Below are 27,033 nucleotides of genomic sequence, written 5' to 3' on the forward strand. Positions count from 1 at the left end.
TCCTGGTGATTAGGTCATAGACCTATTTTATTTTTTACATGATAACGTTTTAAAACGTGAATAATTGTGCAATTGGAAACAACTCTGGCAGCCTGTGGCCAATGGTGACGACTGAGCAACCCTGTGGCCCGTGCTGACTCGGGAGCATGAGATATATAGTTGGAAATACGGTAGAAATATTTTTTTATTAATCGTTTCAGCACTGATACACTTGGGATTTTTTTAATTGACTTGGCATGTGCGTGAGATTGAAGTACTGATTAGTGCGGAGCAGTGACCCATTGGTTAAACCGTGCGCTACAATCCCAGCAACTTGTGTTTGAATCCTGGCCACGAATAAGAACATCAGCGGCGAGCGGCATCCCAGCATGAATAAAGGCCACCTGTGTGTGGACGTTAACGCTGGCGGCGAGATGTACGTACACGTATGTTGAACTTCTTTCGTACCGTGCGTAGCCAACTTGTCTAATCGGAGGTGTGGGGGGTGGGAAGGACAACAACAGAGATGAAGGTTTCGATTTAAAGCTTTCGTGACTGCAGGGATTCATCTTCTTGGTTTTTTCGGTAATGTCACGTAGAATGGAAATAATAAAATAATAAAATAAAACATAATTGAATAAATTCTCACGACGTTTCGGCCACAACGCAAGCAGTCTCGACAGACCTGTTCTCCACCTGAGGACGGCTGCTTGCGTTGTGGCCGAAACGTCATGAGAATTTATTTATTATGTTTTATTTGTATTATTTTATTATTTCCATTCTACGTGACTTTATCGAAAGAACCAAGAAGAGAGATGAAGGTGGCTGGCCGTGGTCTCGGCCACAATGCCCCCCCCACTTCCCAAAAAAGCTGTTCTTGCTGATTTCCCTTGTACCTGCGACCGGTCAGGCGGAACGAACGTTTACAGTTTGTTTTGCGAGTACGTACATGATCGTGTGGTGGTCGCACGTGCGCCCGTGTGCGGTTGAGATAAGGGAAGGTGCACGCGTTGCTGTGGCTTCTCGGTTTGTGCCACACGTTTTGTCTGCACGCGTGGGCACAGCCTACGTGGCCAATTGGGTTTTTTTGTTTGCTGGAAGAGGAGGGAGTATTTCATACCCGCCTTTCGTCTGGTTCTATTTTTTGTCGGCTGGGCCATTTCACCGCAACCCCCCCCCCCCCCCCCATGAATATGCAGGCCTCTGCGTAGCCCCTCGCTTCTTCGTGCTGAACGTAAAGAACTGTGCACGTTTTCTGTTATAACGCCCTCCACCGCCACCAACGACGACAAAAGTAGCTTGATATCAAACAGGAGTGGGTTGATCATTTTTTTTTACCCTTTTATCTGGCAACAAAACTGACACCTTTTTTACAAGGAGTCATGTTTGCATAGACCACAATACCTGCAGTCATAATGCAAACAAAAAACATAACTCTGATAATGTATGCATTGTCCTTGAAGTTGATTGGTCCACACCCGAGACAGCTTTCACATGGTGTTGGACCAGATGTTGTGTGCCTTTTGGCGTCATCTGGTCCAACCCATGTGAGACTAGGCTCTAAGGAAAGCTGTCTCGGGTGTGGACCAATCAACTTCAAGGACAGTGCACATTATCAGAGTTATGTTTTTTGTTTGCATTATGACTGCAGGTATTGTGGTCTATGCAAACATGACTCCTTGTAAAAAAGGCGTCAGTTTTGTTGCCAGATAAAAGGGTAAAAAAAACAATTATATTGTTTACTGGCAAATGAGGTACCAAAGGAGTGGGTTGTTTTTATTTTACTGTCATTTGTCACTTGAAATATTGCACCTTATGTCATAAAAATATTTGACAGGCCTTTGGCATACTCTCTGGTTCTTTCGGTAAAGTCACGTGGATAGAAAAAATTGTAAAAGAAAAACACGACGTTTCGGTCGCAACACAAGCGTCCGTCTTCAGGTGTGAAAAATGAAATGATCTGCTGTTGTGTATAAAGCCACAACATCAGATCATTTTTCTCACCTGAAGACGGACGCTTGTGTTGCGACCGAAACGTCGTGTTTTTCTTTTCTTATTTTTTCTACCCACGTGACTTTACCGAAAGAACCAGAGAGTATAGATTCCTGCAGTCATGAAAGCTTCAAATCAAGACAGGCCTTTGGCAATTAATTGCTGCATGAAGGCCTCCACACGTTTGTCAGTCATGGTGCGGGTTGATGAAGTGTGGCCCAAGACTGGTAGCAGATATCACCGGTCACTTTATTTAGCCTTGGTCAGTAATAGAACTCGGGTCACCGAGGTTCAGAGTGCGTGCACTAAGCACCGTATCAACGCCGCCCCCCCCCCCCCCCCCCGTCAACTGCTTTATGTAACACTGAACACCTGATATGGTAACAAAGAAGAACACGCTGTTTTTAAATGATAACTTTTTTGAAGGCAACTTAAATGTTTTGGTGGTAGCAAGACTTTGAATTTATGATGGTGGGAGGGGGAGGGCAGATTGCAGGCATTAAATGTCATTATTTTTGGGGGGGGGGGTGGCTTCTTTGTTACTTGCGTACCCCCTCCTAGCTTATTAGGGCGCCCAAGGGAATGGCGTTGCCCCAGCCGGATATCAGAAATATGGCTGTGTGCGCCCTGTGGCGTGCATGGAAAATCATGCCAGATTTTTGAGTGTGCATTGAACAGCTCAGCTTTGGAGTCTAGCGTGAGTTCAGGGGAAGTTGTCACGTGGTCACGTGCACCTCTGTTCCACTGTACAAACAATCCGCGCGGGGGGCGGTGGGCAGCGCAGAAGGCGCCAAGTTCGTTTTCCACTGCACAAGCAGAAGCGTGCCGTTGATGTCACGTCACTGGGCCCTGCCTGGCTGAGCCAGATTCATATTTTCTCAGTTCGGCCAATATTAGGAAGCCGCTGGAGCTATGCACTTTTATATCGAGACTAGCTGTACTACCCGGCTTCGCCCGGGACTTGTATCCACCACGGCCGGCCGCCTTTGTCTCCCCAGTGGCGATGTTAATACGCCACACCAGTTACTCGTTTGAGGCTGAGTCGACCTATGGGAGGTTGAAATAATCTTGATCGGTGGTGGCCATGAGCGGGAATCTAACTCGGTTCGCCGGGTTGGTAGCGCAGCGTAGCGTTAACCACTACACCCACCGCTCCTCACACACACAGACGCACAGACACACACACAGACACACACACAGACACACGCAGAAACACACAGACAGACACAGACAGACACACAGACAGCACGCTAACCACTACACTACCGCTCCCCACACACCACACACGCACACACACAGACACACACACAGAACACACACACAGACACACAGACAGACACACACACACAGACACACAGACAGCACGCTAACCACTACACTACCGCTCTCCACACACCACACACGCACACACACAGACACACACACAGACACACACACAGACACACACACACACACAGACACACACACACAGACACACACAGGCAGCACGCTAAGCACTGCACTACCGTTCCTCCTACACACCACACACGCACACACACAGACACACACACACAGACACACACATAGACACACACATAGACACAGGCAGCACGCTAAGCACTACACTACCGTTCCCCCTACACAACACACGCGCGCGCGTCCATAGGTACACATACACGCGCTTGCTGCAGACACACACATACACACACATGCATACACACAGACATACACATACATACAAACACACACATACATACACACAAACACACACATACATACACACAAACACATACACAATACACACACACATACATACAGACACACACATACATACACACAAACACATACAAACACATACATACACACATACATACAGACACACAGACATACACATAAACACATACACACATAGTCATGACCCGGCTTTGCCCGGGACTTGTATCCACCACGCCCGGCCGCCTTTGTCTCCCCAGTGGCGATCTTAATACGCCACACCAGTTACTCGTTTTGAGGCTGAGTCCCTCCCTCGCCACTCTGCCTCCCTCGCCACTCTGTAGAGGACGTGAAATTTGTATGAATTTACCTCAGAGTGGCGTGTTGGGTGTCGAGGCCTAGCACCGTGCAGAGCCTCCCGCCTTGCCTGATTTTCCCACCCGGCGAACGCTGGGTACGGGTGCCGGTCCCCCCCCCCCCCCCCCGCGCTATTAAAAATGGCGTCCACCCCGCGGAGAAAAGTTGCTACTCGTTGCCAGGGGCAACCGCCGTGCAATGAAAGCGGCGAAGGCGTGGCTAGCCGTTGCCAGGGGCAACCGCCGTCCAATGAAAGTGCAGTCCACACACAGACACACAGACATGAACGATTTTATATATATAGATTGAATATTCATTTCTTTAGAACTGATTTTTTGTGGTTAGTTTGTTGTCCTTCTCCCGCACCTCCGATTAGCACGGTTGGCTACGCACGGTGCGAAAGAAGTTATATGGTACATACGTACAGCGTACAATGGTTTGGTTCTGGCTCATCAAGACAAATAGCCAGTCAAATACTACCACCTGTACTGAGGGCCCCCCCCCCCCCCGCTGGCACAATTCTGGTGTGCCAGTGGAACAAAAAAGTTTTTTAAAAATTTCTGAAAAAAATAATAATGATAAATAATATTAATATGATTAGCACAGGGTTTCTGGTTGATAACTTCACTCCATCTATGGGCTGCCCTTTCAACACCTGGCAGAATTCTAATGTCATGGTAATATATGTGTAGTAGTTCATAATTATACAAATAATGCCAGGTTTGGAATTGTATATTTAGCAGGTGTACCTCATACAATTTGTTATCCGTGAAATAATATGTCACTTGGGAGTTTGTTTTGTGTGTATGTTTCAATGGCCATGCCTAGCATGTGTGTTTGTTTCAATGGCCATGCCTTAGCATGTGTGTGTGTTTCAATGGCCATGCCTAGCATGTGTGTGTGTTTCAATGGCCATGCCTAGCATGTGTGTATGTTTCAATGGCCATGCCTAGCATGTGTGTATGTTTCAATGGCCATGCCTAGCATGTGTGTTTGTTTCAATGGCCATGCCTAGCATGTGTGTATGTTTCAATGGCCATGCCTAGCATGTGTGTGTGTTTCAATGGCCATGCCTAGCATGTGTGTGTGTTTCAATGGCCATGCCTAGCATGTGTGTGTGTGTTTTAACGGCCATGCCTAGCATGTGTGTATGTTTCAATGGCCATGCCTAGCATGTGTGTTTGTTTCAATGGCCATGCCTAGCATGTGTGTGTGTTTCAATGGCCATGCCTAGCATGTGTGTGTGTTTTAACGGCCATGCATGGCATGTGTGTTGCCAGAAGAGATGGCGCCATGTTATCTTGCATCATGCTAATTAGAAGCCCGGTTTTGGTTTCGCGAGCAGAGCCACCTGCATGGTGCTGCGTCATCTATTACACATTCGCACGTTTGTACTCAGAGGTGCTTTGCATTCATGAGATTAAATTCATTCCGATGAGCACACACGACCTGCAGGAGACGGTTCTCTCATTGTTGAATTTGTCAACACTGCCTCATTGGTAACATTCAAAAAATGTGATCATTATCTGGAAAATAACACAACCGTGTCTAAACAAAATACGTAGGGGTTTCGTAGATTTTATTTATTTCGTGAAAAAGTCCGCATAATTCTTCATGATACATTCTTACAGTTATGATGATATGTGGTTACTTGACAGCGATTTAAAGACAGTCTTAGTTTCACAAAAGTATTTCCTTTAAGGCTAGCATGCCATAAAACAATAAATCTGAAAATGATTTATAGATTTGAAGTCAAGTTTATGTAAGCAGAAATGAAATGTCAGTCTTGTTAAGCGACACGTCATTTCATGATCACTTAACGTACATTATAATCATTGTCAATGCAGTCAATTCCAGTGTGGTGGGTTTTAACTTAACTATGATGTTTTCTGGTGCAACATAAAGAGTCAATAAGGATGGATGGCAACAGTGTCTGCTTTAACACCACACACAGACACACATTGCTAAATCTCTGGGAGAGTAATGGCCATTAGAAGGCAGGGTGAAATAACTCGGCTTATTCAAATTAAAATGTATTCTCGTTCGTTAAGTGACCTAGTTGGGGTATGGAGGGGGAGGAGGCCCAGGACCCGTTCAGATTTTACTCGTCGAACCTCAAGGGTCACTCACACAATCCAATCGCTCACGACGCCTCACGGCTCATTTTCCCGCTTACAAATGTGGGCATCCGTGGTCGCAGAGACGTCCAAAACCACGAGTGATTCGCTTGCGCAGCAACCCAACATGCACCACCCATCGCTCATTGTGAGCGGGGATGCACCTTTAGTCGCGGCTGTGGGGAATCGAACTGGGTCCGCCAGGGCCGTAGCGTGTCTCGCCAACCACCAAGCCACCGCTCCCGCCCCCGTAGACCAGAGGTCGCAACCGGGTACCCGATACCCGTACCCTACCCGATACCCGGCTACCCGTACCCGGCCAGGTACGGGTACGGGTACCCGTTTGCGACCCTGGTGCGGCCGGGTACGGGTAGGCCGTGAGTCACTGGTGAGTAACCGTTTGTCACTCATTTCCCAACGTCTTGTCTCTTCTCACAATTCAAGTTCCTAGAATCAACCCACCGGCGCCTGCAACATGGCTTCATCCCAGAGGTCGCAAATGGGTACTCGTACCCGTACCGTACCCGATGCCCAGCCGGGTACGGGTAGCCGGGTATCAGGTACGGTACGGGTACCCGTTTGCGACCCTGGTGCGGCCGGGTACGGGTAAGGAATCAAAACCCGTTTGCGACCTCTGCCGTAGACCTATGAGATTAAATGACCGTGCCTCATTGCGCACCTTCTCTGTGGAGACATCAACGTTCAGCACGTTGCACCAGTTTTAATGCGACACTTTAATGCGACGCTCAGATTCACGAGAATGTGGCTTAGCAGGCACGGCGAAAGTCTACAAGTCACACGATGTGCCCTACCGTAAGCCGCTGGCTAAACATTCCGTCACGCCTGCACGCTCCACGTGGACAGCTCTTGGCAAGGGTCCACGCGTTCTAATCTCTTTGACTCGTAGTTCTTTATCGCTGCTAAGATTAAATAAGTGAATCAATATTTTTCAAGCGGGCTGCTGTCCAACTTTGCGCCAACGCTGAGCTGCTTTCGTGCAGCTCCAGCAAAGATGCGGGAGAGCTCTGAAATGTCGAGGGGGGGGGGGGGTGGGGGCGTTTATTATAAATTTGACGTATTTCGGTTCACCAGCGGTGTGCTACTACAGAGCGACGACGTTTTGAAGGGCCGGTGGCTACCGTTGGTCGTCTCGTATTTTAAGTCCCAGAGATGACATCGCGCGCCAGAATACCACAGCGGTCGCTGCCTCGTGCGGATTAAAAAGGAGAAATAAATTCCGAACACGATCGTCTCTACACCTCGTAGAGCTCACACCAAGGCTTCATGTTCCAGGCTGAAAGTTTTTTGGCTTTGTTAAATGAGAGCTAAGACTTTAAACTCGCTTTCAAGAGCGCGCGTAGTTTTTTTTTGGTGATGTTACCGTGGCTGTATCGCCATGCATCTCAATCCAGTGTCACCGCTGCGTGGCGTCACACAGCAGTGACAATGGGGCTCATGAAAGTCAATTTAAAGTGGGGGGTTTTTTCCCCGCACTAATGAAGCTTGAATTCAACAAACCTTGATTTATAGAGCGTCTAAGCCTCTAAATGGTAACTGCACCTCAAGATGCTGCAGAAAACAGTGGCATTGCTGCAAAATGGCGCAAGCAGAGGCATCTAGATGCACATGTTCAACGGATACTCAAACTCTAGAATTTTCTCTGGCCAAGGCCTTTCTGCCAGAAGTGGCATTGACATGCACTTGTACAATTGTAGGCTTGCACCTGTCTTACCTTTTTAGTGAAGCTCATTAGGGACATCCCAGGAGACGCAAAGCCGGGGTAGATATCTACACGAACACAAGATACGTTTTTTCTTTGGATTGTTTGGTATAAACGACGGTTTAAATCGGCGTTGCATCCTCCACGCTGTCGCTACTGTGGTGTCCGGCAGGAAAACCAGGAGCACCACGACCTGAACGTGGTGTCGGCCTGGTCGCTCGGCTACACAGGCCGTGGCTCCATCGTCTCCATCCTGGATGACGGCATCGAGAAAGACCACCCAGACCTCGCGGCCAACTATGTGAGTGCCACCACGATCCTAGGCTCACATCCCCCCCCCCACCCCTACCTCCAGTTTCCCCGTTGTGAGAGGATCCGTTGTGAGCAGTAGAGATCATCGCAGTCTTTGTGCTGCGTGAGTTGTCGCGGTTGTGATGTACGGCGCTCCGATGTGTGTATAAGTCGTACCACGTGTCGTTCGGCATGATGTCCGACGTTGGGTGCCACAGTGGCAAGATGTTAACTACCTCGCCTGGTATACAGGAGGTCGTAAGTTCGATCCCATGTTCTCCCTGTGGTTGCGTGGATTTTTGTTTTCCGGGTCCTCTGATTTTTCCCTACACATTTAGAAACATGCGATTATTTGGCTGCTATAAATTGCCACGTGATAAGTCACTTTATTGAGCTATTGTTTGTGGCCAAGTCGCTGCTGAATGAGAGCTTTATCGCTCAGTGGGCCTTACCTGGTGAAATAAATATAGTTAAAAGTTCTTCAGAAGCTGCAGGCACCTGGTGCCAAACGTCGAACATCATACCGAACGACACACATCACAACCCAACTGCAAATGCCGACATGGCGGTTTAAGTAATGCTTCTCGAATAAAGACATAAGCGCTTTAAGCTTGTGTCTGCATCGCTGATGATAACACAATGTTGTGTTTACAATCCCACCACAGGATCCAAACGCCAGCTTTGACATCAACGACAATGATCCCGATCCTCAGCCTCGCTACACTCCGTACAACGACAACCGGTGAATTCGGACTGCCGCGGTGTCGTGCACGCTCGCCCAACTGTTTTTACACCAAAGCATTTGTTGTTGTTTTTTCACGAACATTCCGCTCGCCAGTGTCGTGCCGCGGAGTGCCGGTGGCTGATTCTTCGTCGTCCCGTGCCCGATGTATATTTTATCTTCCACGATCGTGTTTCCTCGAAGGCACGGGACGCGGTGTGCCGGCGAGGTGGCAGCAGCCGCTAACAATAACGTCTGCGGAGTGGGAATCGCCTACAATGCCAAAATTGGAGGTAAAACATCACGTACATTTATAGCCCTTTTTATCAATCCACTGCTGCATGAGAGGGGGCCTCTTGGCATCGCGCTGGCTGTGGAGGTTTGTTGACCGTCATGTACTTAACCACGCTAATTGGTGCGGTTTGGTGTAGGCGGCGGCGGCGCCCTATAAGTACAGTACAACGGTGGATTTTTGCCGCGTTATTCTCTGCCACCCACACCATTGCCCCGCAGTAGCCTGTAGCACCCCGGTGCGCGCACGGTGGTCGCCCTTCCAAGCACGAAACAGGTGCAAACCTGCTGCGACTCCTAGATCTGAGAGATGGGGCCGCATTTTATCGTCGATGTGGTCGAAGACAAAACCACACACCTGTATGTTAATAATAATAATAACACTCTTAATTTATTCAGGGAAAATCTCGCTTTTTTCTGCGTGTACGCTTTCAGTCTGTGTGTGTAGGAGATACCGTATGTTGTATTTTGTAGTTCATCTTCTTGGTTCTTTCGGTAAAGTCACGTAGAAGGGAAATAATAAAATAATAAAAATAAAACATAACAAAATAATAGTTTATTATTTTATTATGGTATTTTTATTATTTTATTATGTTTATTTTATTTTATTTTTTCCCTTCTACGTGACTTTACCGAAAGAACCAAGAAGATGAATCCCTGCAGTCACGAAAGCTTTAAATCGAAATATTTTGTAGTTGTTTCTTAAACCATCATCTATTTCCTGCAAAAACTGTCTTATAAATCTGGGCGGTTGCATACAGAACGGTAAGTGGTCTCTTCCCCGTAATGTATACTTCTTTGCCTGAATCACTGCCATGGGCTAATGGCTCGCTCGCATAACCCTCACTACAGAGGTCACCAGTTCAATCTCCCGGCAAAGCAGTTGAAACAACGGTGTAAGTTTCTTAAACCCCCTCCCCCTCATCCTCCCACCTCCTTCCCCCAACCTCTATCTGTCCAGCGGTATAAATGGGTGCACCACAGTCGACAAGGCATTTTCGCGTGTCGTGGGGTCAATTGTGGGTACTCCAATTTTTCTTGCAATACGTCTGGCCAGCGTGGGAAAGTAGGCCAAATACCTTGTTAGAGGCACTTTCTTAGAGTTCCCGCGAGTGGAGGCCCTTGCTCCGACAGTGGCATGAGCCGGCATATTGCAGGGCTGCACCTTTTACAATTTTAACCTGAGAAACGAACGGGACCGTTCCGCTGAAGGTGCGTTGTGCAACTGGCCAGAGCCGTCTTTTGTTTGCTCGCTGCCTGCACCCGGCGACATGGCAGTGCGTTTTCAGCAGTGCAGCATGCACAGTGTAAAAAAGTTTTAAAGTTGCGGGACTTAGATTTATTGAAGTGATCCTGTAAAGTCTAACATTGGCACAGCTATATATATATATATGGTTACGTGCTCAAGTGTTCTCATGTGTGCCTGTGCGTGCATATGCATGTTCACGTGAGTCCGTATGTACCCCACACGTGCCCGTGTCTGTACGTGCGTGTGCCGCTGTGCAGAGTTATCAGGCTTTGGGATTGCCAGTATGGGACATGTGCCGACTAGTGCTACTCGGGACACCGATGGGTTCATGTTTATTCTATACACGGCGTCTTGGTCAATCAATCCACCTGTGAGTGTCGGCCTCTCCACACTGTTCTGATCGGGAAAGTAGTTTGAGCAGTGCAGTACCTTGACATTGTAGCCTCCGAGCCTATGACACCTTTTGTGCATGGTGGCGACCCAAAATTTGTGGTGGCAGTGAAATGAGGGGCATGGGGGGAGGTCAGATATTATCTTTTGGTAGCGTGAGAGTGAGGTTTTTGCATGTGGTGGTTGGCAAAGTACATGTAATATCCGTCCGGATAATGTGAGAGAGCGTGCAAAGGAACCCAGTCATGTGGCCCAATGACCCTGCCGTGCATGTGTGTGTGTGTGCTTAGCAAACTGCACTACTAATTCTAGATTTGAAGCTTTCGTGACTGCAAGGATTCATATTCTTAGGTTTTTTCGGTAAAGTCACATAGATAAAAAATTAAAATTTATAAAAGTAAAATAAAAATAAAATAAAAATCACGACGTTTCGGAGTCAACACAAGCTTCCGGCTTCAGGTGGAACCGTCTTACTTGATACAGCTATCGTGCTGTGACGGTTCCACCTGAAGACGGAAGCTTGTGTTGCCTCCAAAACGTCGTGATTTTTATTTTATTTAAATTTTACTTTTATTAATTTACATTTTTTATCTACGTGACTGCACTACTAACCCGTTGAATTTCGGGCGTCGGCTAACATCAGGAACGAGTGATATCTGAACCAGCGCTGGGCCTCAACCAGGATCAACTCGGCGTTGAATGAGTTTCCAGTGTGTAAGCATCCGCAGAGAGGGCTGAGCATGGGGCTAGCCACATCAACCTGTATGTATGTTGAACTTCTTCCACACCGTACGTAGCCAACCATGTGGGGGAAGGACAACAAACTGAGCACAAAAAGCAATTGTAAGGAAATTAGTTTTCAATCTAAATTTAAAAGTGCATCGGTCTAGTGGCATCCTAGTATCGGAAGGAAGAGCGCTGCAGATGGGCGCGGAAGAGTTTGCCCCAACAGTCTATGTAGGCTAAATGGGGACCTTTAAGCTCTTTTCCAATATGCAACCGAGCCACACAGAGGCCGTGCCGAGCCAGCCTGGCACGGCTCAGGTTTTTCCACTGCAGAAGCAAAACCTTGCATCCCGACGTTACTCGCAACGATCAAGCAAGGCTCGTGTAGATGACACATTAACGCCGTATATAAGTTATCTAAGTTGTCACATGTAATGCATGCGTCAGCCTTGCTCGATTCCCTGCTCATCCCTGAGCTAGACTCGGATGTCTCGTGAGGCCACTGTATCACAGTTTGGATATCGGTTTGGCTCTGTTAACGGCCAGTGGAAAAAAACACCTGGCGCGGCTCGGATATGCCGGTGTAAAAGGCAGGCTACGTGCCTCTTTGTGTGCCCACGTGCGCACAGGCGTGCGCATGCTGGACGGAGACGTGACGGACGCGGTGGAGGCCAGCTCGCTGAGCCTGCGGCCCCAGCACATCCACATCTACAGCGCCAGCTGGGGCCCCGAGGATGATGGCAAGACAGTGGACGGGCCCGCCAGCCTCGCCCGTGCAGCCTTCCAGAAGGGAGTCGCCGAGGTAAGGCGGGGGGGGGGGGGGGGGGAAACGATTGGTCGTTCGATGGCGCGTGGCCGAGCAGTAGCGCGGTCCGCTCCCAGCAGCCGTCCTTAACACAGCGTGAGCCAACAACCACCTCGCCTCCGAGTTGCCGGATTAGCAGCAAACGGCGCCACTTGCATCAACGGGAGCCAAGCGTGCCTGCCGTGTCGCTTGGGCAGCATCCTCGTGATGCCGGGCGACGCAGCTTCTCTCTTGGCAGAATTGGCGATCGCCGTGCCACAATGCGATGGCACGGTTCCACGGCTAGCGTGAGGGTGGTTTTCATTTAATTTATCGGTGATACACAAAATGGCAAAGGAAAAATGCATCCTCTCTCTTTCTCTCCCTGTCCGCCTCGCCCCATGGTGGTGGCGTGCAGCCACAGAGGCAGCTGGGGCACATAAACATTGTGCACAAAACAGCCCCTTTGTGAGAACGATTCAATTTACGTGCCTCAATTTGGACGGCGGCCTATGCGCTTCTTCTCATGTACGTCGGCGGTGCTCACCGTCGCTCGGTCGTGATTGTGTTCCTCTTCTCCCCCACTCGTTCCCTGTTTCCTCTCGCCACCACCCCCCTTCCCTGCGGTGCCATCCACCCCCATCCCTCACGGTACCCGTGGGCACAGGGCCGAGGCGGGCTCGGCTCCATCTTCGTGTGGGCCTCTGGGAACGGGGGGCGCGATGAGGACAGCTGCAATTGCGACGGCTACACCAACAGCGTGTACACGCTGTCGATCAGCAGCGCCACGCAGTCGGGCAACGTGCCCTGGTACAGCGAGGCCTGCTCGTCCACGCTCGCCACCACCTACAGCAGCGGCAGCCTCGGCCAGAAGCAGATCGTACGTTGCCCGCTCGCTCGTATGTCCGTCCGTCAACAGCTAGCCGGCCTGCTAGTTAGCCCAATAGCCCAATCGGCTAGCCCACCAGCCTTGCCAGCCTGTCCACCAGCTAGCTTGCAAACCTGCTTGGCCAAGTCAACTCACTTTTATTGTTGGAGGAATTCTTTTGCCAAAAACATCTACTAGATATCTGTTTAAAAAAGCTGTATAGCTCATCGGATTCCTCCAGTATAAATTAATATTCTGATTCTGATCTGGCAACCCAACAACAGCATTTGTCTAACGAGCCCAACTCTGCTTTAAGATTCAGAATGTCTAAACCTGTCCAGGGTTTCCTCGCTTAAACAAATTCCGCTGCATAATTAATCGGATTGGACAATCGATTGGCCGATAGTCCAAAGTACATGTATAAATGTGCTCTGTATATTTGTATGTGAAGACACAACAGAACCGAGGTCTGCTCATATTTATATATGCAGCACAGATCGCAGCTTTAGAGATTTCTCCAAGCTATGCAGTTGCCGCTGTGCAGCTGCTGGGTGTATCCGATGTTTTGTTGGTGCCCGGTTGCCAAGCTGCCAAGATTTTTTGTATTTGTTTTGGTTGGTTTATTATGCAGCTAATATACTTTGTTGTGGAGCGGGGGGAGGTGGAGACAGGGAACAAATCCATGGCATGTGATGCGACTCGCTTGTCTTCATCAGATTACAGCCCCGTAGTAAGTGAACTCCCGCAAAATTAACTGGTTCTGTTTTTGTTGTGGAGTCGATTGCGTCCGCTGAAGAGAAAACCTCCGCTCGCAGCTTCACGCCCTCTCCTCATTCCGATGTCGGCGGAACCCAGGGTCTGTCTGGCCTCCTGTTTGGTTCGATGTTGCAAATTCCCCCCCCACTCGTGAATGCTACTTTAAATTCCTCCAATATTTTTTTACAAAGGGTGTGTCTCCAAAGATGAATAATAAAATGTTTGAAAGAAAAAAAATGCAAAGTTCGGTATTTCACTTTGTTAACCGATGTATTTAAGCTTGTGAATTTACATCTGTTAAAAATTGCTGATGACGGTTTGTATTGTTTCCCTGGTCAGGCCTGCAGAGAGCCAAAACCTGACTTAAACACGTATTATTGCATTCTTGTGTGATACTGCGTTGGCAGTGGTGGGTGCACAAGCGCCAATAACTAAAACTCAATACATCTGTTGACAAGGCTGCCATAAAATGATATATGATATATAATGTGACGTTTGAGCAGTATCCCTTCTTGATAGCTATGTTTTTGAATGTGTATTAAACTGAATATCACATGTAGTGAATTTCATTCTGGCACCACTGTGTACTATTGATTGCTGTGTTTTCAATTGAACCTGACCTCTGGCCCACATACGAATACAATTCGGCTCTAGGTGCATATTTTCGAAAAACACCCCTCGCCCGGTCGCTCCGAATGATAGTAGCAGATCGATGCACCGAGCCTGCATCCTGGAGATCCTGGGTTCGAATCCGTTCAGCCACAACCTGGTGAAACTGGGTTTCTCAAGTGTCGGGAGTCGACGTTTTCTGATGAAAAGCGATCAACTGACCACCCATCACCACCACCCACGTGTGCCATGCCATCCTTCGTAGGTGTTCGCTAGCCAGCGTCTGCCCCCAGCGGTGTGGCAAAGTCTCCACGGTGGTTGATCTTTCTCTCTCTCTCTCTCTCTGTGACAGGTGACCACGGACCTCCGCATGCGCTGCACATCGAGCCACACAGGCACGTCGGCCTCGGCACCCCTCGCCGCCGGCATCATCGCTCTTGTCCTGGAGGCCAAGTACGCACAGCCCGCGCCCTCCGCCACCGCACGCTCGGCAGATTTGTGGCGCGCGCGCGCGGTCCAGATGTGGTGTGGCTGCAGTAGTGGCGTGTGGTTAGGGGTGTGGGGTGGTTGTGGTGTTGGTACGGTGGGATGGTGGGGCGTGGGCGGGGGGGGGGGGCGGGGGGGGAGGGTGTTCTGGCGTGAGGCTACGGTGCAGCCGGTGGGAGTTGTTTTTTTTTTTTGACGAGGCTGTCGAGGGATGAAAATAATGTTAAACAAAAACACAACGGGCAACAAATGTTTTGAAGCCTGGGCGGATTGCGGAAAGGTTTGCGAGGAGGGACGGCGTGGAGGGGGAGGGGTTGCTGGGGAATTGTTAAATTTAGTGTGGGAACTTGCTGCCCTGAGCTGGCCTGGCATAAGATCGAACATTGCGGTGGGTTTTTTTTTTTAACTCTGTCGTTTCTCAGGTTTCCTCACATGAGTAATGTAACTGAAGTGTTTTATGGAGTTGACCCTTCATGTGCACAACGCTTAATACGCCGCTGGTATGAGGACGACCAAGGGGATGTGGCCGTGGTGTGATGGATAGCACACTTGACTTGCAATCCCGAGTTTGGATGGAACTCCTCACGACGGCGCAGCAGTTGAAACAATGGGGCAGGTTTTTTTTAACTCTCCCCGCGCCCCCCGACTTTGTCCACCTAGCAGCACGAATGATAAATGGGTACACCACAGTCTTGTGTGGTGGGGTACAGTGTGGGTACTTCCAGTCTGAGCGAGTAGACCAAATACAATCTTAATTTTAGAACTTTCGTGACTGCAGGAATTATTATTTGGTTCTTTCGGTTAAGTCACGTCTAAAGATAAAATAATAAATTAAATTAAATAATAGCATACGACGTTTCGATTGCAACACAAGCAATCATCATAATTAGACTAAATAGACTCCAGAGTGGTTGTTGAGAACTTCTAGTGGCGAGTGGAGGGCCCCCCCCCCCTCCCTCTGGTTGAGAGAGGGGGGGGGGCTTTCTGCCAACAGTGGCGTAAGCAAGCTGTTTGTGGGCAACGTCTTTACATTTAGCATTTCTGATGATCACCGTGACTTGGCCTGCAACAGTTTTCACGGCAGACACTGCTGTTTGAACGTCACCCGATGGGGGTTTGAGCCAGTGTCTTGCGGTTGGGCTGATTCTCCATGTGCCCTGCGCTGCCCTGCCCTGCGCTGCCCGTGTGCTGCGCAGCCCCAAGCTGACGTGGAGAGATATGCAGCACCTGGTCGTGAGGACCTCCAACCCAGCGTTCCTCTCCGCGAGGGACTGGGTCACCAATGGCGTTGGCCGCAAAGGTGACCGAGCGGGTGGCGTACGTCTCAGGTCCAGCTTCGTTAATCCCATCGGAGTGGTGACTCTCGGCGTTTGTATTTAATGGCGGGTCTTTTTTAAATCCTTTATATTAAGTTCACTCGCTTGCTTGCTTGCTTGCGCGCTTACGACCGTGCAAATCTTTCGGTCGTTTTTTAACCCACTTCCCGTGATCCAATCGAGCTGACATTTTGCACACAGACTCGTTGTGCGTGACAATTTATTTTCGTGACAATTTATTTTTGTGAAATTTTTTTTCCATAACTTTACACTTTTTAGGAAATTTTTTTTTATATTTAATTACCAATTGCTTAATGATGGCAGGCAATCATCTGACCCATAGGTGGCAGCCATCTCAAGCCAGAGGACGAGAGGACTCTAGCCGCCACGCATATAAAGGATTTATAGTGAAAAACTTAGTTTTTACGGGTTATACTTATTCGGGTGCGATGTCGGGCATTTCGCCTCGCATCCCAGCACGAGCTTCTTCGAGAACTTCACGTCCCGAAGAACGTCGGACGTCATGCCGAACAATACACGGTGTCATAAATAAATGCGTATTTTCTATTCAGGACATAGTCCCTTTAAAACGGCTACATATAACCAAACCATATCATATGATCGCGGTCATTTTCCGAGAACATTATCATCCCTTTGTTTGAATGCACGTACGTGTTCACGAAATACCCGTGCGTGATTGCGGCCTCTGTGACCAAACTTCCCAAAATGTGCCAGATCTCGTCACATCTCAGAAGCTAAGCAGGTTTTGAGCCTGCATTCACATTGTGCTATTGGCGTTACTTGACGAAGAAAATTTCCATTCAGACCTCTCGTGGCCAAACTGAAACGTTTCTAGTTGGGAATATGTGGATTTAAGTGTCTGTTTAGAATTAATCTTTCAGAACGATTGTTAAGATTTTGTTCTATGTAGGTAGTTTGTTGTCTTTCCCCCGCACCTCCGATTAGCACCGTTGGCGACGTACGGTGCAAAAGAAGTTCAACATACATACCGTCATGTATAACGGTAGATCATGAGCCGTCTCTGGTGTGTTTTGTTGTTCCTGACGCCCAATGCAGTGAGCCACTCGTACGGATATGGGCTGCTCGATGCAGGGACCATGGTTTCGTTGGCCACAAATTGGACGACGGTGGGACCTCAGAGGATCTGTTCCATCGACCTCAGCAGCGATCACAAGTACGGATCGCTCTGTAATGTCCTGCTCATCCCGCCACACTCACAGATTTTATTTGCCTTTGCTGTTCCTGCTGCATTCGAATGTATGTTCAACAATAACCTTTAAACTCGCCACTAAACAAACATGGGTTATCTTAAACCAACACGATTTTTTTTTAGTTTTTTCTACAGCAATGTCGCCATCCTTCCGAAAAGAGTCAACTTTTCCCCACCCAGCAGTGATCATTGGGTGATGTTCATCTGATGTGACAGCTGAACCAGTGGTTGAAATTCCAAATTATTAATACTGGGATGAGTCTTGTGAGAAAACAACCAATACAGACATTCCATTAAGTGGTTCAAGTGTACCAAGAAGTTGATCAAGTCAATATTAACCAGGAATTGGTTCCATAACATCACAATTCACAACCTTCGGAGCTGCTATATATCTATCTCAACCTTTACATGTTTAGAGGAGTACTGCGGGGACCCAACGAGGGGCGACCGCGGGAAGGGGCCCAAGCAGAAAGGAGAGTGCCAGAAGGGCGAGAGAGAGAGGAGGGTAAGTAGAAGAGAGAGTGAGACGTCTACTAGTGGGAGGGGGGGGGGGGGCAGGTAGAAGGGGGGTTAGTAGACAGAGTGAGACGTCTACTAGTGAGGGAGTCGGGTAGAAGGAGGAGAGCCAGGTAAAAGGGAGGAGCCCGGGCTAAGGGGATAAAAGGGGAACCTGGACGGAAGGGGAGGGGTCAGAGACAAAGGAGATTCAGAGAGAGAGATGAGCCAGGTAGCAGGTAGAAAGGCTCCTGGGCCGGAGAGACACAGGAGGCTACGGGTGGAAGAGTACGAGGTAGCCTGGACGAAGGTCGAGGGAGTCGGGAGAGAGTGCGGATGTTGGCGTGAATATTCAAGCAGCCCTGAATATTCAACCCTGGTCTCCGGCTGAGTCTACAATCCCACAGGGCATCACGAAGCACGACTCTGCACATACATATGAGTAATTGTGGTTTTATTTACACGAAACATGTAGTTGCATCGTGTGCAAAGGCCAATTACTGGGAAGTTCCACACTATCGCACATACGTTTCAGACACTTTAAAGATATGGGTAGTTATTAGAATAGTCACGAGTTGACGTTTCACTTTTGGCATATTGTGTCAACCAATTAGGACTGGATGTCAGAATGGATTTGTCCACCTTCCTAGATAAAAGGGGGAAGTACTCAAATACCACGGTGTCGAACGTGCTCAGAAATACTAACTTTTGTTTCCACACTGGGATGGATGCTGCCTTATTTTCGTGTGTGTCAGGCCATCAACGTATTCCACGTAATGCATAACGAACTATATTTTCTAAAACCGTAATTACCCTAAAAATTACCACCCTCGTATGTAGCATTACGTTGATTTTGTATTCCTCACCGTGAGGTTCTCATCTGTGGAACTACCCAACTGCTGTCGCCCACAGTTGCGACATATATTCTGTGTGGGATTCATGGCCCTGACCCATGAGATCAAGGCTCAGGTCGAGGCTGAAAGCCACAAGGCGGAGGCCAAGGCCAGGTGCCTTTTAGGCGGAGGCCAGTGTCAAGCTAGTCAAGGCCGGATCCTCGACACTGGGGCCAGCGTCATTGCTCGCACCCCTAAGCCAAGTCCTCACACCAAGGCCACATCCCCAAAGCCAAGGCCAAGAAGTGTGAAATATCCTCAAGCCTGCCTTGAAGCCGAGAGCTGGTCTCGAAGATCGATCTCAAGGACCCGAGAATGCAATGGATTCCATCTTGAGCTCGGTCAGCTGCAGAGATCATGTGCGTGGTGGGCTTGGCGTGCGAGGCGTGCGGTGCTAAGTGGAAGAGTCACCTCATTCCACGCATCTGCTGAAAACGCACCCCCCCCCCCCCCCATGCTGTCTTTGTTCCCAGGAGCATCTCGGACCGGCTGGTGGTGAAGCAGGTGGTGGACGCATGCAGGGGCACGAAGGACCACGTCACCTCGCTGGAGCACGTGCAGGCCAAGATCTCCCTGACGTTCAACCGGAGGGGAGACCTCACCATCTACCTCACCAGCCCCGCAGGCACTCGCTCCACCCTGCTCGCCCCCCGGTAAGGCTGTGTTGCAGTCGTTAGTCTGATTCACGGTGGACTTTAAAGATCCTGTGACATTGATGCGTGCTGAGGTCATGATCTGAAATTGTCAAATTTGATAAATTACTCGGAAATTACTTAATTGGGAAAAGCCGCAAAGCATTCTTGCCTCCTACTGGTAGACTAATGCTCGCTTGCAGGCGGTTGCTGCATGCCCCTTGTGCCACGTAGGGATGGTGGTCACTGGGGTCGCCTTGGCTAGACTGCAGCAGGCTATTGGACGGTTAAAATGACAGTTGATGTAAGGCGCTTCGAGTCATTGATACATTTCCTTATTTTTGTTGTTATCATCCTAGTTATAAAGACTGTTATATTTACTTTTGACAAGATTCATGGGAGATGGCAGCAGTATGGGGAGGTCTCTATCGAGCAGTGGAGAGTTCATGACAATGACGATGATGAGAGTGTCAGGCATGTGCTGGATAGTTTTACGACGCTCCGATTTATTTTTGGCTCGTGCCACATGTTGCTCGGCTTGATGCTGCCCAAACCCTTCGCTGCTGGTGCTGGGAGTTCCAGTTCCTCCGCTATATTGAATCGGGGACAAATGCATCTGCCTCGCTTTTCCACAGTGAGTAGAGACCTATATTACAAGAGTGGGGGGCCCTATATCCAGCAGCGGATGAAGAATAAATTAATCGTCAATTTCACACCGAATAATTACGCTTGGTTTGGCTGCCGTGCGAATAAAGTTATTCCCGTCGCCTTGGGCGTCTTGATGCATGGCAGCTGCATTCCAGAAGTATTCCCTCACATTCCTCATGCGATTATCGCTCCTTGGAGCATCCCTCGCCCAGGGGCGAGCTATTTGACCAACTTTTTCAGATTCCCCTGTCACAATAATGAGGATGAACTGCTCAAATCAACGTCGTGCTTATTTTCTATGCACACATGCGTATGTGTGTATGTGTGTAATGGTTCTAATGAGAAAAGAATGTGCGTTAGAGACTGCGGCTGAAATATTAATCGTAACATTGATAGGTTTTTGAGAATGGGAAATCTCAATGTATTAATGTGTCTTCACGAAGGACTCGCTGTACAATATTGCGGGCTCGCTCACTGTTAAGCCGATGTTGGTGTGAGTTTGTACGTGTTAGCTGCAATGCTGAGCGATAGGAACAGCAAACAAAATCTGTTCAGTATCTCCACTTTATACTGTACATGGGTACATGCATAAACCTGTGAGTTGACCGTACAGGAGACTGTTCATAAGTGAAGCTATTTTTATGAAAGAGACATACTGAAGGGACAAACAAAAAACACATTTGACTAATTTGGGGACCAAACCACATTCTCGTGGAATTTTTTGTATGTTACGGAGCATCAAAGCGTCTTCAGTGCGTAGGCGAGAGAGCTTTGGGGATAAGTTGCCGGGGTCGGTGGTGGGTGGGGGGTGACGCCGTGCTTGCTGGGCGCGTGGCCAGGCCCCACGACTTCTCCTCCGAGGGCTTTGATGGCTGGGCCTTCATGACCACCCACTCGTGGGACGAGGACCCCGCCGGGGAGTGGACCCTGGAGATCGACAAGGGCTCGTCCCACAACTACGGTGCGTCTCCCACAATCGGCGCTTCATTTTAGCTCGAGCTGCCTGGGGGAGGCACTGGGGAAGGGAGGGGGTGGGGGTAGTGTCTGGGGGGCACTGGGAAATATGCTGTGAAAAATGAAGCTCTGGTGACATGAGTTTTTTCTCATCTTATTTTAAAATGCTATTGCTATTGTTCTATCGGCGTAGTGCCCAGCTAAGATGAACCTTTATCTGGAACGCTTACAGAGCAAGTACATAACTCCCGTGTTGTTGAGAGAAGCCCACAAGAGCGGATTTCACAGTGGTTGGAGACACAGCCCTGAAATCGCTTGCTCGTGCTACTGTTGGTGGAAGTCTCTACTAGAGGGAGCTCTTGAGAGCCTATATGTATGGTATTTGGCCTACTCTGTTCTCGATGATGTTTAGGAGGAGGTGGGAGTATGCACTTTAACCCACAACACGCGGCCTGCCCATGACTAACTGTGGTGCACCGATTTATACCGCTATGTGGACAGGACGGATTTAAAAAACGTTCGAATTGTTTCAACTGCCGTGCCAGGAGATCGAATCGAACTGGTGAAAATCTTTTCAAGTTACCGTGCCTTGTCACGGAAAGAAACATTTATTTTTTGCTGTAACATTGAAACTCAAAATGTAGTAAATTCTCGGAGCTGCGATTCGTGTTTGTGAAAAGTTCTTCTGCTGCCGCCCTATTTTGCACATCAGGGACACTCATAAACTTCACCCTGGTGCTGTACGGAACGGCAAGCGGCGGTGACGACATAGCAGCGACTACCCCGGCACGGACGCCTGGGCCTGCAGCCCAGCCTACGAGCGAGACCACAGCCCGACCCACGGGGGCATCGCCGTCAACGACCACCCCCTCGTCCTCGGCCACCCCTTCGCCTACACCGAGAGCCGCCTGCCGGCAATGGGATGACAAAGAGAATTGCGTCGGCAAGTATCACAATGACCCTGCACCGTGACCTTGTTTAAACGGTGGGGGGGGGGAGGAAGTGGGCGCGTAAAAAATAAATATAAAAAAAGATTACATCGCAAGTAAGTTTGTTGTTCGTGCCATTCTTATTATAGTGCAAGGCTATCGCGAAGGCGCTTGTTTCAGACCTAGTCTGTAGTAGTTTTGCGGTAAGGGGGCGGTGTCGATTGGTGTAATTCCCATCGAGCGTGGCACAGTCAACGTTGAACAAACTTTGAACAAATCTCGGCGAGCCTACGCAAGTGAATGCCGATTCGCTGAACTGAAGCAAGTTCAAGTTCAAGTTCATTTATTAAGTATAGCCCTGTGAGCCATTCGGCTCTTGAATCGGGTACAACCGCAACAAACAAAAAACAAAAACATGAACAAGCAGATGTGCACATGCATTCGTGGTAATGGGTGTTCACCCAATTGGTGAACTTTGTAGAAAAGCCCGTGAACTAACAACAAGGTTTGTCTTGACTATAATAATTAAGGGGGACTGAGCCTTCAGCAGCGAGTGGAGGACAAGCCCCGGGCGTTAGGGGGGGGGGTTTGCCCGTGAGGAATCCACGCCTCTCGTTATTTCACCGGTGTGCGTAAGATGGGCGTCGAGAGAGTTAGTTGAATGTGGTCGTAAAAGGTGTCGGGGTGAGGCAACGGTGTCCAAATGTGCACCTGCGGCGCAGTTGGTGGGGGCCTCCGAAGCGACTGGTGACAGCAGCCCAATGCGCGTGACCAACATCAGTCAGCGCTGCATTCCTTGACACGTTTCACAAAACCAGTTTCTTGGCAACGTAAGCAAATAAAAGGGATGATACATTTCACACGTGGGTGTGATTTTTTTAAAAATACTAATGTTTTATTTGTTTTGGCACACGTTGGTATTTTTGTGGTTTATGTAAGTCAACGTTAAAACGTTTCTACAGCTATTAATTTTATTAGATGAGGCCCGCCCACGGTAAATAGTTGGCTGAAGCAGCGCAGGCTGAGCGTTGCAGCATTTTTTCGGTTTGTTATTTTTCCCTAAAACAATCACCCGAGTGTGACGATCACCAAAGCGAAAAAGTCTAAAGAGATTTGCTGATCAAGTGAGCGTTGAGGCGCTGCTCATCTGCTGTTCACAGCCTTGAGAGCCAGTGGTGGAAATTTTACCTTCCTTTGGCAGCGGTGAGTTTAGCCATGGGGGGACACCGCTGTTGACCTCGCTCGAAGCGGTGCTCAACCCCCATGCAGGATTTGAACTCGAAATCTTCCACTGAGCCACCTTGGCTGTGTTTTGGTAGCGGTGCACAAGCACAATTGACAAGTAAAAAAGAAGTCGTCGATAAAAAAGAAAAAGAAAAAAATATATAGAACAGGTTACGTTTCGTGCATTTGCTCTTCTTTCTCGCTCATGCATAAGGACCATTGCCTGATACTTCACCTATCGTATTGTTTCTTTTAAGGCCACGGTGTTATCAATGATTGACAGAAGGCAAATGTGATGTGAGAAGTAGAGGGCACAGTGCAGCAAAATCCATTGTCCTACTGTCCTATAGCCCAACGTCACGAGGAGGCCTTCATCCAGCAGTGGATTTGCAAGAGGCCAGTACAGGTACGCCATCCTCCCGTGTCGATGCGCGCTGCAGACGCTACGACGCCGGCAGTGACCGTTGTGCCCGTGTGTGTTGGCAGCGTGCGACCCTGCGCTACTGCTGCACCAGGGCGCCTGCGTCTGGGAGTGCCCCGCCGGGTTTTTCGCAAGCGCCGCCTGCCTCCCGTGCCACGCCTCGTGTGCCCAGTGCGGCGGCCACTCCGACAGCGACTGCCTGAGCTGCCCGCCCGGCTCCGAGCTCGTCTCCGGAGAGCAGCGCTGCGCTACCCTGCCGGACGCCGCCACCGAAAAGCGGACCCCGAGCGCCGCGACTCTTTCACCGATGACGGCGCCGAACGGCACTCCCGCTCTCACCGCCGCGCCGCCGCCGCCGCCGGGTCCCAACAACAACAACTCGAGGATCGTGCCCGCTGCGAGCGTCGCGGGTGGCACCACGCGAGGCGGAGGGAGCGATGTCATCGGCGTGGCCGAAGAGAAGAAGCTCAAGGGGGTGGGCACGGGCGACGGCACGAAGGCGTTCTCGGCGCTGCTCACAGGGCTCGTGGTGTGCGGGGTCATGGCCGTGCTCTTCTGCGTGGTCTTCGGCGGGCTCCAACTCGCCGCCGCCCTGCGTGGCAAGCGGCCCGCGTACGACGCCGTGAGCCCCCGCGCCGAGGAGGACGAGGAGGAGACGTCCTACTCGCCGCGTCAGGACGAGGCGGAGAGCGAGGACGAAGGTCCCACGGGGGAGACGAAGAAGTTCATCTCTGCCGAAGCCGGCGTCGGGAGAATACACCCGAAGTAGCGGAATGAGCGGTGAACCTGGAATGAGCCTGGAAGCCACTGTTTGGTGATGTTGGGGCAGCTGCAGGGACCACGTCTTCACATGCCACTGTCTGATAGAAATGTACACTGTTGTCAGAGTTAGAGGGTTTTTTGTAAAGTGTGCAACAACTGAAAGGGACCTTTTTATGCATTTATCTGAATGTATGAATTCTAGTGTCACGTCTTGGTTGACACCGTGTTTTATTCCTGGCCTTTATGTTGTTGTACGGTTTAATATTACAATGGCAATGCGAGTTGCAAACGTATGCTCTCTCATACACGTATATATATGTGAGGGATGGTGTGAAGGTTTTGAGAATTGGAAATTATTATACCGTTAATTTTAATTTTGAGTTTTAATCTACAGATAAAGTCTGCACCCCTAAATCATTCACAGCAATGAGGGAAGCATCTCTCTGTTGATGGGCACGAGCCAGTGTGAGACACATTACTGTGGCGGTTACAAGTCTACACGTAGCGTTAAGTAATACGACTCATGTCGTAAAATGTACTGACGTCAGGGATTTCACTATTTAAGACATGAGCCTCTGTATCCAACAAAATATTCTCAAAACAGTGTTTAATATGCTTTTTACTGTAAATTGTGATTCAAGTGCAGAAACAAAAAGTATGTCACCCCAAGTAATGTTTCAGCACTTAAAAAAGACCAAAAATAAAACCCATAGTACTTATTGTATTGTCAGGAATTGAATGTATACTTCTTGTAGGTACTACGAAACACAAATCAGAAATTATAATTTTGCAGGGATTTTAATTTTTATTAAAATGCAGCTCTTCTCGTAGCATGAGCGTGTTGTTTGGCCATTTTACCTCTTTTATTTTTCCACTGCAATAGCGGGCTGCGACGTGAGTCAGGAGGTACTGAGTTTGTTTTTCCACTGCAGAACCCAAGCCATGCTGCCCACATCACACACTATGAACGTACGTCGTGTCAGTCCATGTACCGATTGATGCAATGTGCGCAACGTGTGATGAAAATCATTAACCCTGGCCCTGCTTGGCCCCAAGCAAGATTCAGATTGCTTCATGGTTTGTTTCTGGCTCGGCGACAAGTCGGTGGAAAAAGGGTATTTCGTCGCACTTGTCTGGTGGAGTCTAGCTTCAGATGAAACGGTGAGCGATTTAAATCTGCCACTGCCAACGTGGTGCAACATGGTTCTTTGTTGTACAGTACTGTAATAATTTTAAGACAACACTGAAATGTATACTTAAGTGCAAATTGATTGCCGAAGTCGTTTTTCATTTTAAAAGTCCAATTACTGTGTAATAGTGCAGAAATGTGATGTTATGTAGTTTTTTTTTAAATATTTTTTTTCATTGGTTCGAGCCACTGTCAGCGTGCAAAGTCAAGTAAGGGATGGGTTCGCAGTCTATGCAGGACAACGTTATTGATGCAACTTTCTGCTTTGCTGTTAGTGGGCATTCTGTTTAAGAATGTAGGTTTTTTTGTACAAGCGGTTTGCTCATCGATGATCATTACGTAGTTGCGTTTATGTAAATGAGCAACACAGAAACACAAAATCCTGCTGCCATGTTTGCGTGCGCAAGCATTGCCAGTGCATTCCTGATCAACAATACATAACAATGTGCCCTTTTCAAATTATGAGCACACTGAAATTTCATGAGCTTGCTTGTGTACTTTAAAATAAGGTTTTTATTGCAGTATTTATTTAATTCATTGGGTCACTATTGCTTTCATTAAAATTCTGATATTCAAACATCGTGTCTCTTTTCATTCAGCATGCTCACGCACCAATACTTTGATTGACTTCATTCGGAACGCCTACAGCAACATCGCCCCCCTTACTGGCAGATGTAATCCTCATTCGCAGGCTTTGAACTGCACACACCTTTTGCCGCACTGGGACGACTGCCACTTGAGGGTCCCCTAGGTTAGACTGCAGCAAGGCATTGGAATGTCGCTGGGTGCTTTGAGTTGCCGAGACGTGAATGCCCCCTATAAATGTAAATCCTTTCTAAAAGGTGGGATTTTGACCTGGATCAGACAGGTCACAATTTAGTCTGAATGTTTGATCCACATGCCACACTACCTCATTTCTATGGCTGACCTAGATGCAGAGCATCAACGACAATTTCATATTCAGGCGGTCAAGCCAGACAACTTAAGTCAGGAGTAGCGCAGTATCGCTGTGATGTCTCCTCCATATTTATAGATCGGGCATTGCATCGTGATGTTTTATGGTCTGTTTTGGATGACCACAGTTGCACCACTGGAGTTTTTTTATTTTCCATTTGTGTATCAGGTATCCGCATCTGCCATGGTTTGTGCGGATGCGGTTTAGCGTGGACCCGTGAGCTTAGCGGAAGATCAAAACCAGGGATCTTCTGTGTTGGGCCTTTCACAAGGTCACACTGCTGATGGGAGGTTTTAACCAGTCCAGAGTTAGCTTATTTGAAACAAAAACATTGGGAAATTTGCAAGTTCAGTATG

At 48.8% G+C, this 27,033-nt stretch overlaps 1 protein-coding gene across 1 annotated transcript in view; it reads left to right on the forward strand.

The window, feature by feature from the left end:
* LOC133343729 (furin-like) overlaps positions 1–25,880 on the forward strand; it is a 55,802-nt gene extending 29,922 nt beyond the window's left edge. Inside the window, exons 4-15 of the mRNA XM_061553496.1 lie at positions 8,030–8,158; positions 8,814–8,890; positions 9,074–9,162; positions 12,155–12,327; positions 12,977–13,189; positions 14,895–14,995; positions 16,225–16,328; positions 17,422–17,539; positions 19,437–19,616; positions 21,083–21,204; positions 21,910–22,140; positions 23,837–25,880. Of these exons, the coding sequence (XP_061409480.1) occupies positions 8,030–8,158; positions 8,814–8,890; positions 9,074–9,162; positions 12,155–12,327; positions 12,977–13,189; positions 14,895–14,995; positions 16,225–16,328; positions 17,422–17,539; positions 19,437–19,616; positions 21,083–21,204; positions 21,910–22,140; positions 23,837–24,540 (2,241 nt within the window). The 3' untranslated portion in view covers positions 24,541–25,880. The remainder of the gene's footprint in view (positions 1–8,029; positions 8,159–8,813; positions 8,891–9,073; positions 9,163–12,154; positions 12,328–12,976; positions 13,190–14,894; positions 14,996–16,224; positions 16,329–17,421; positions 17,540–19,436; positions 19,617–21,082; positions 21,205–21,909; positions 22,141–23,836) is intronic.
* The last annotated feature ends 1,153 nt before the right edge of the window (positions 25,881–27,033 follow it).

Source organism: Lethenteron reissneri, chromosome 18, assembly GCF_015708825.2.
Source record: "Lethenteron reissneri isolate LAM-NWPU_2019-01 chromosome 18, ASM1570882v1, whole genome shotgun sequence".
Lineage (NCBI taxonomy): Eukaryota > Metazoa > Chordata > Hyperoartia > Petromyzontiformes > Petromyzontidae > Lethenteron > Lethenteron reissneri.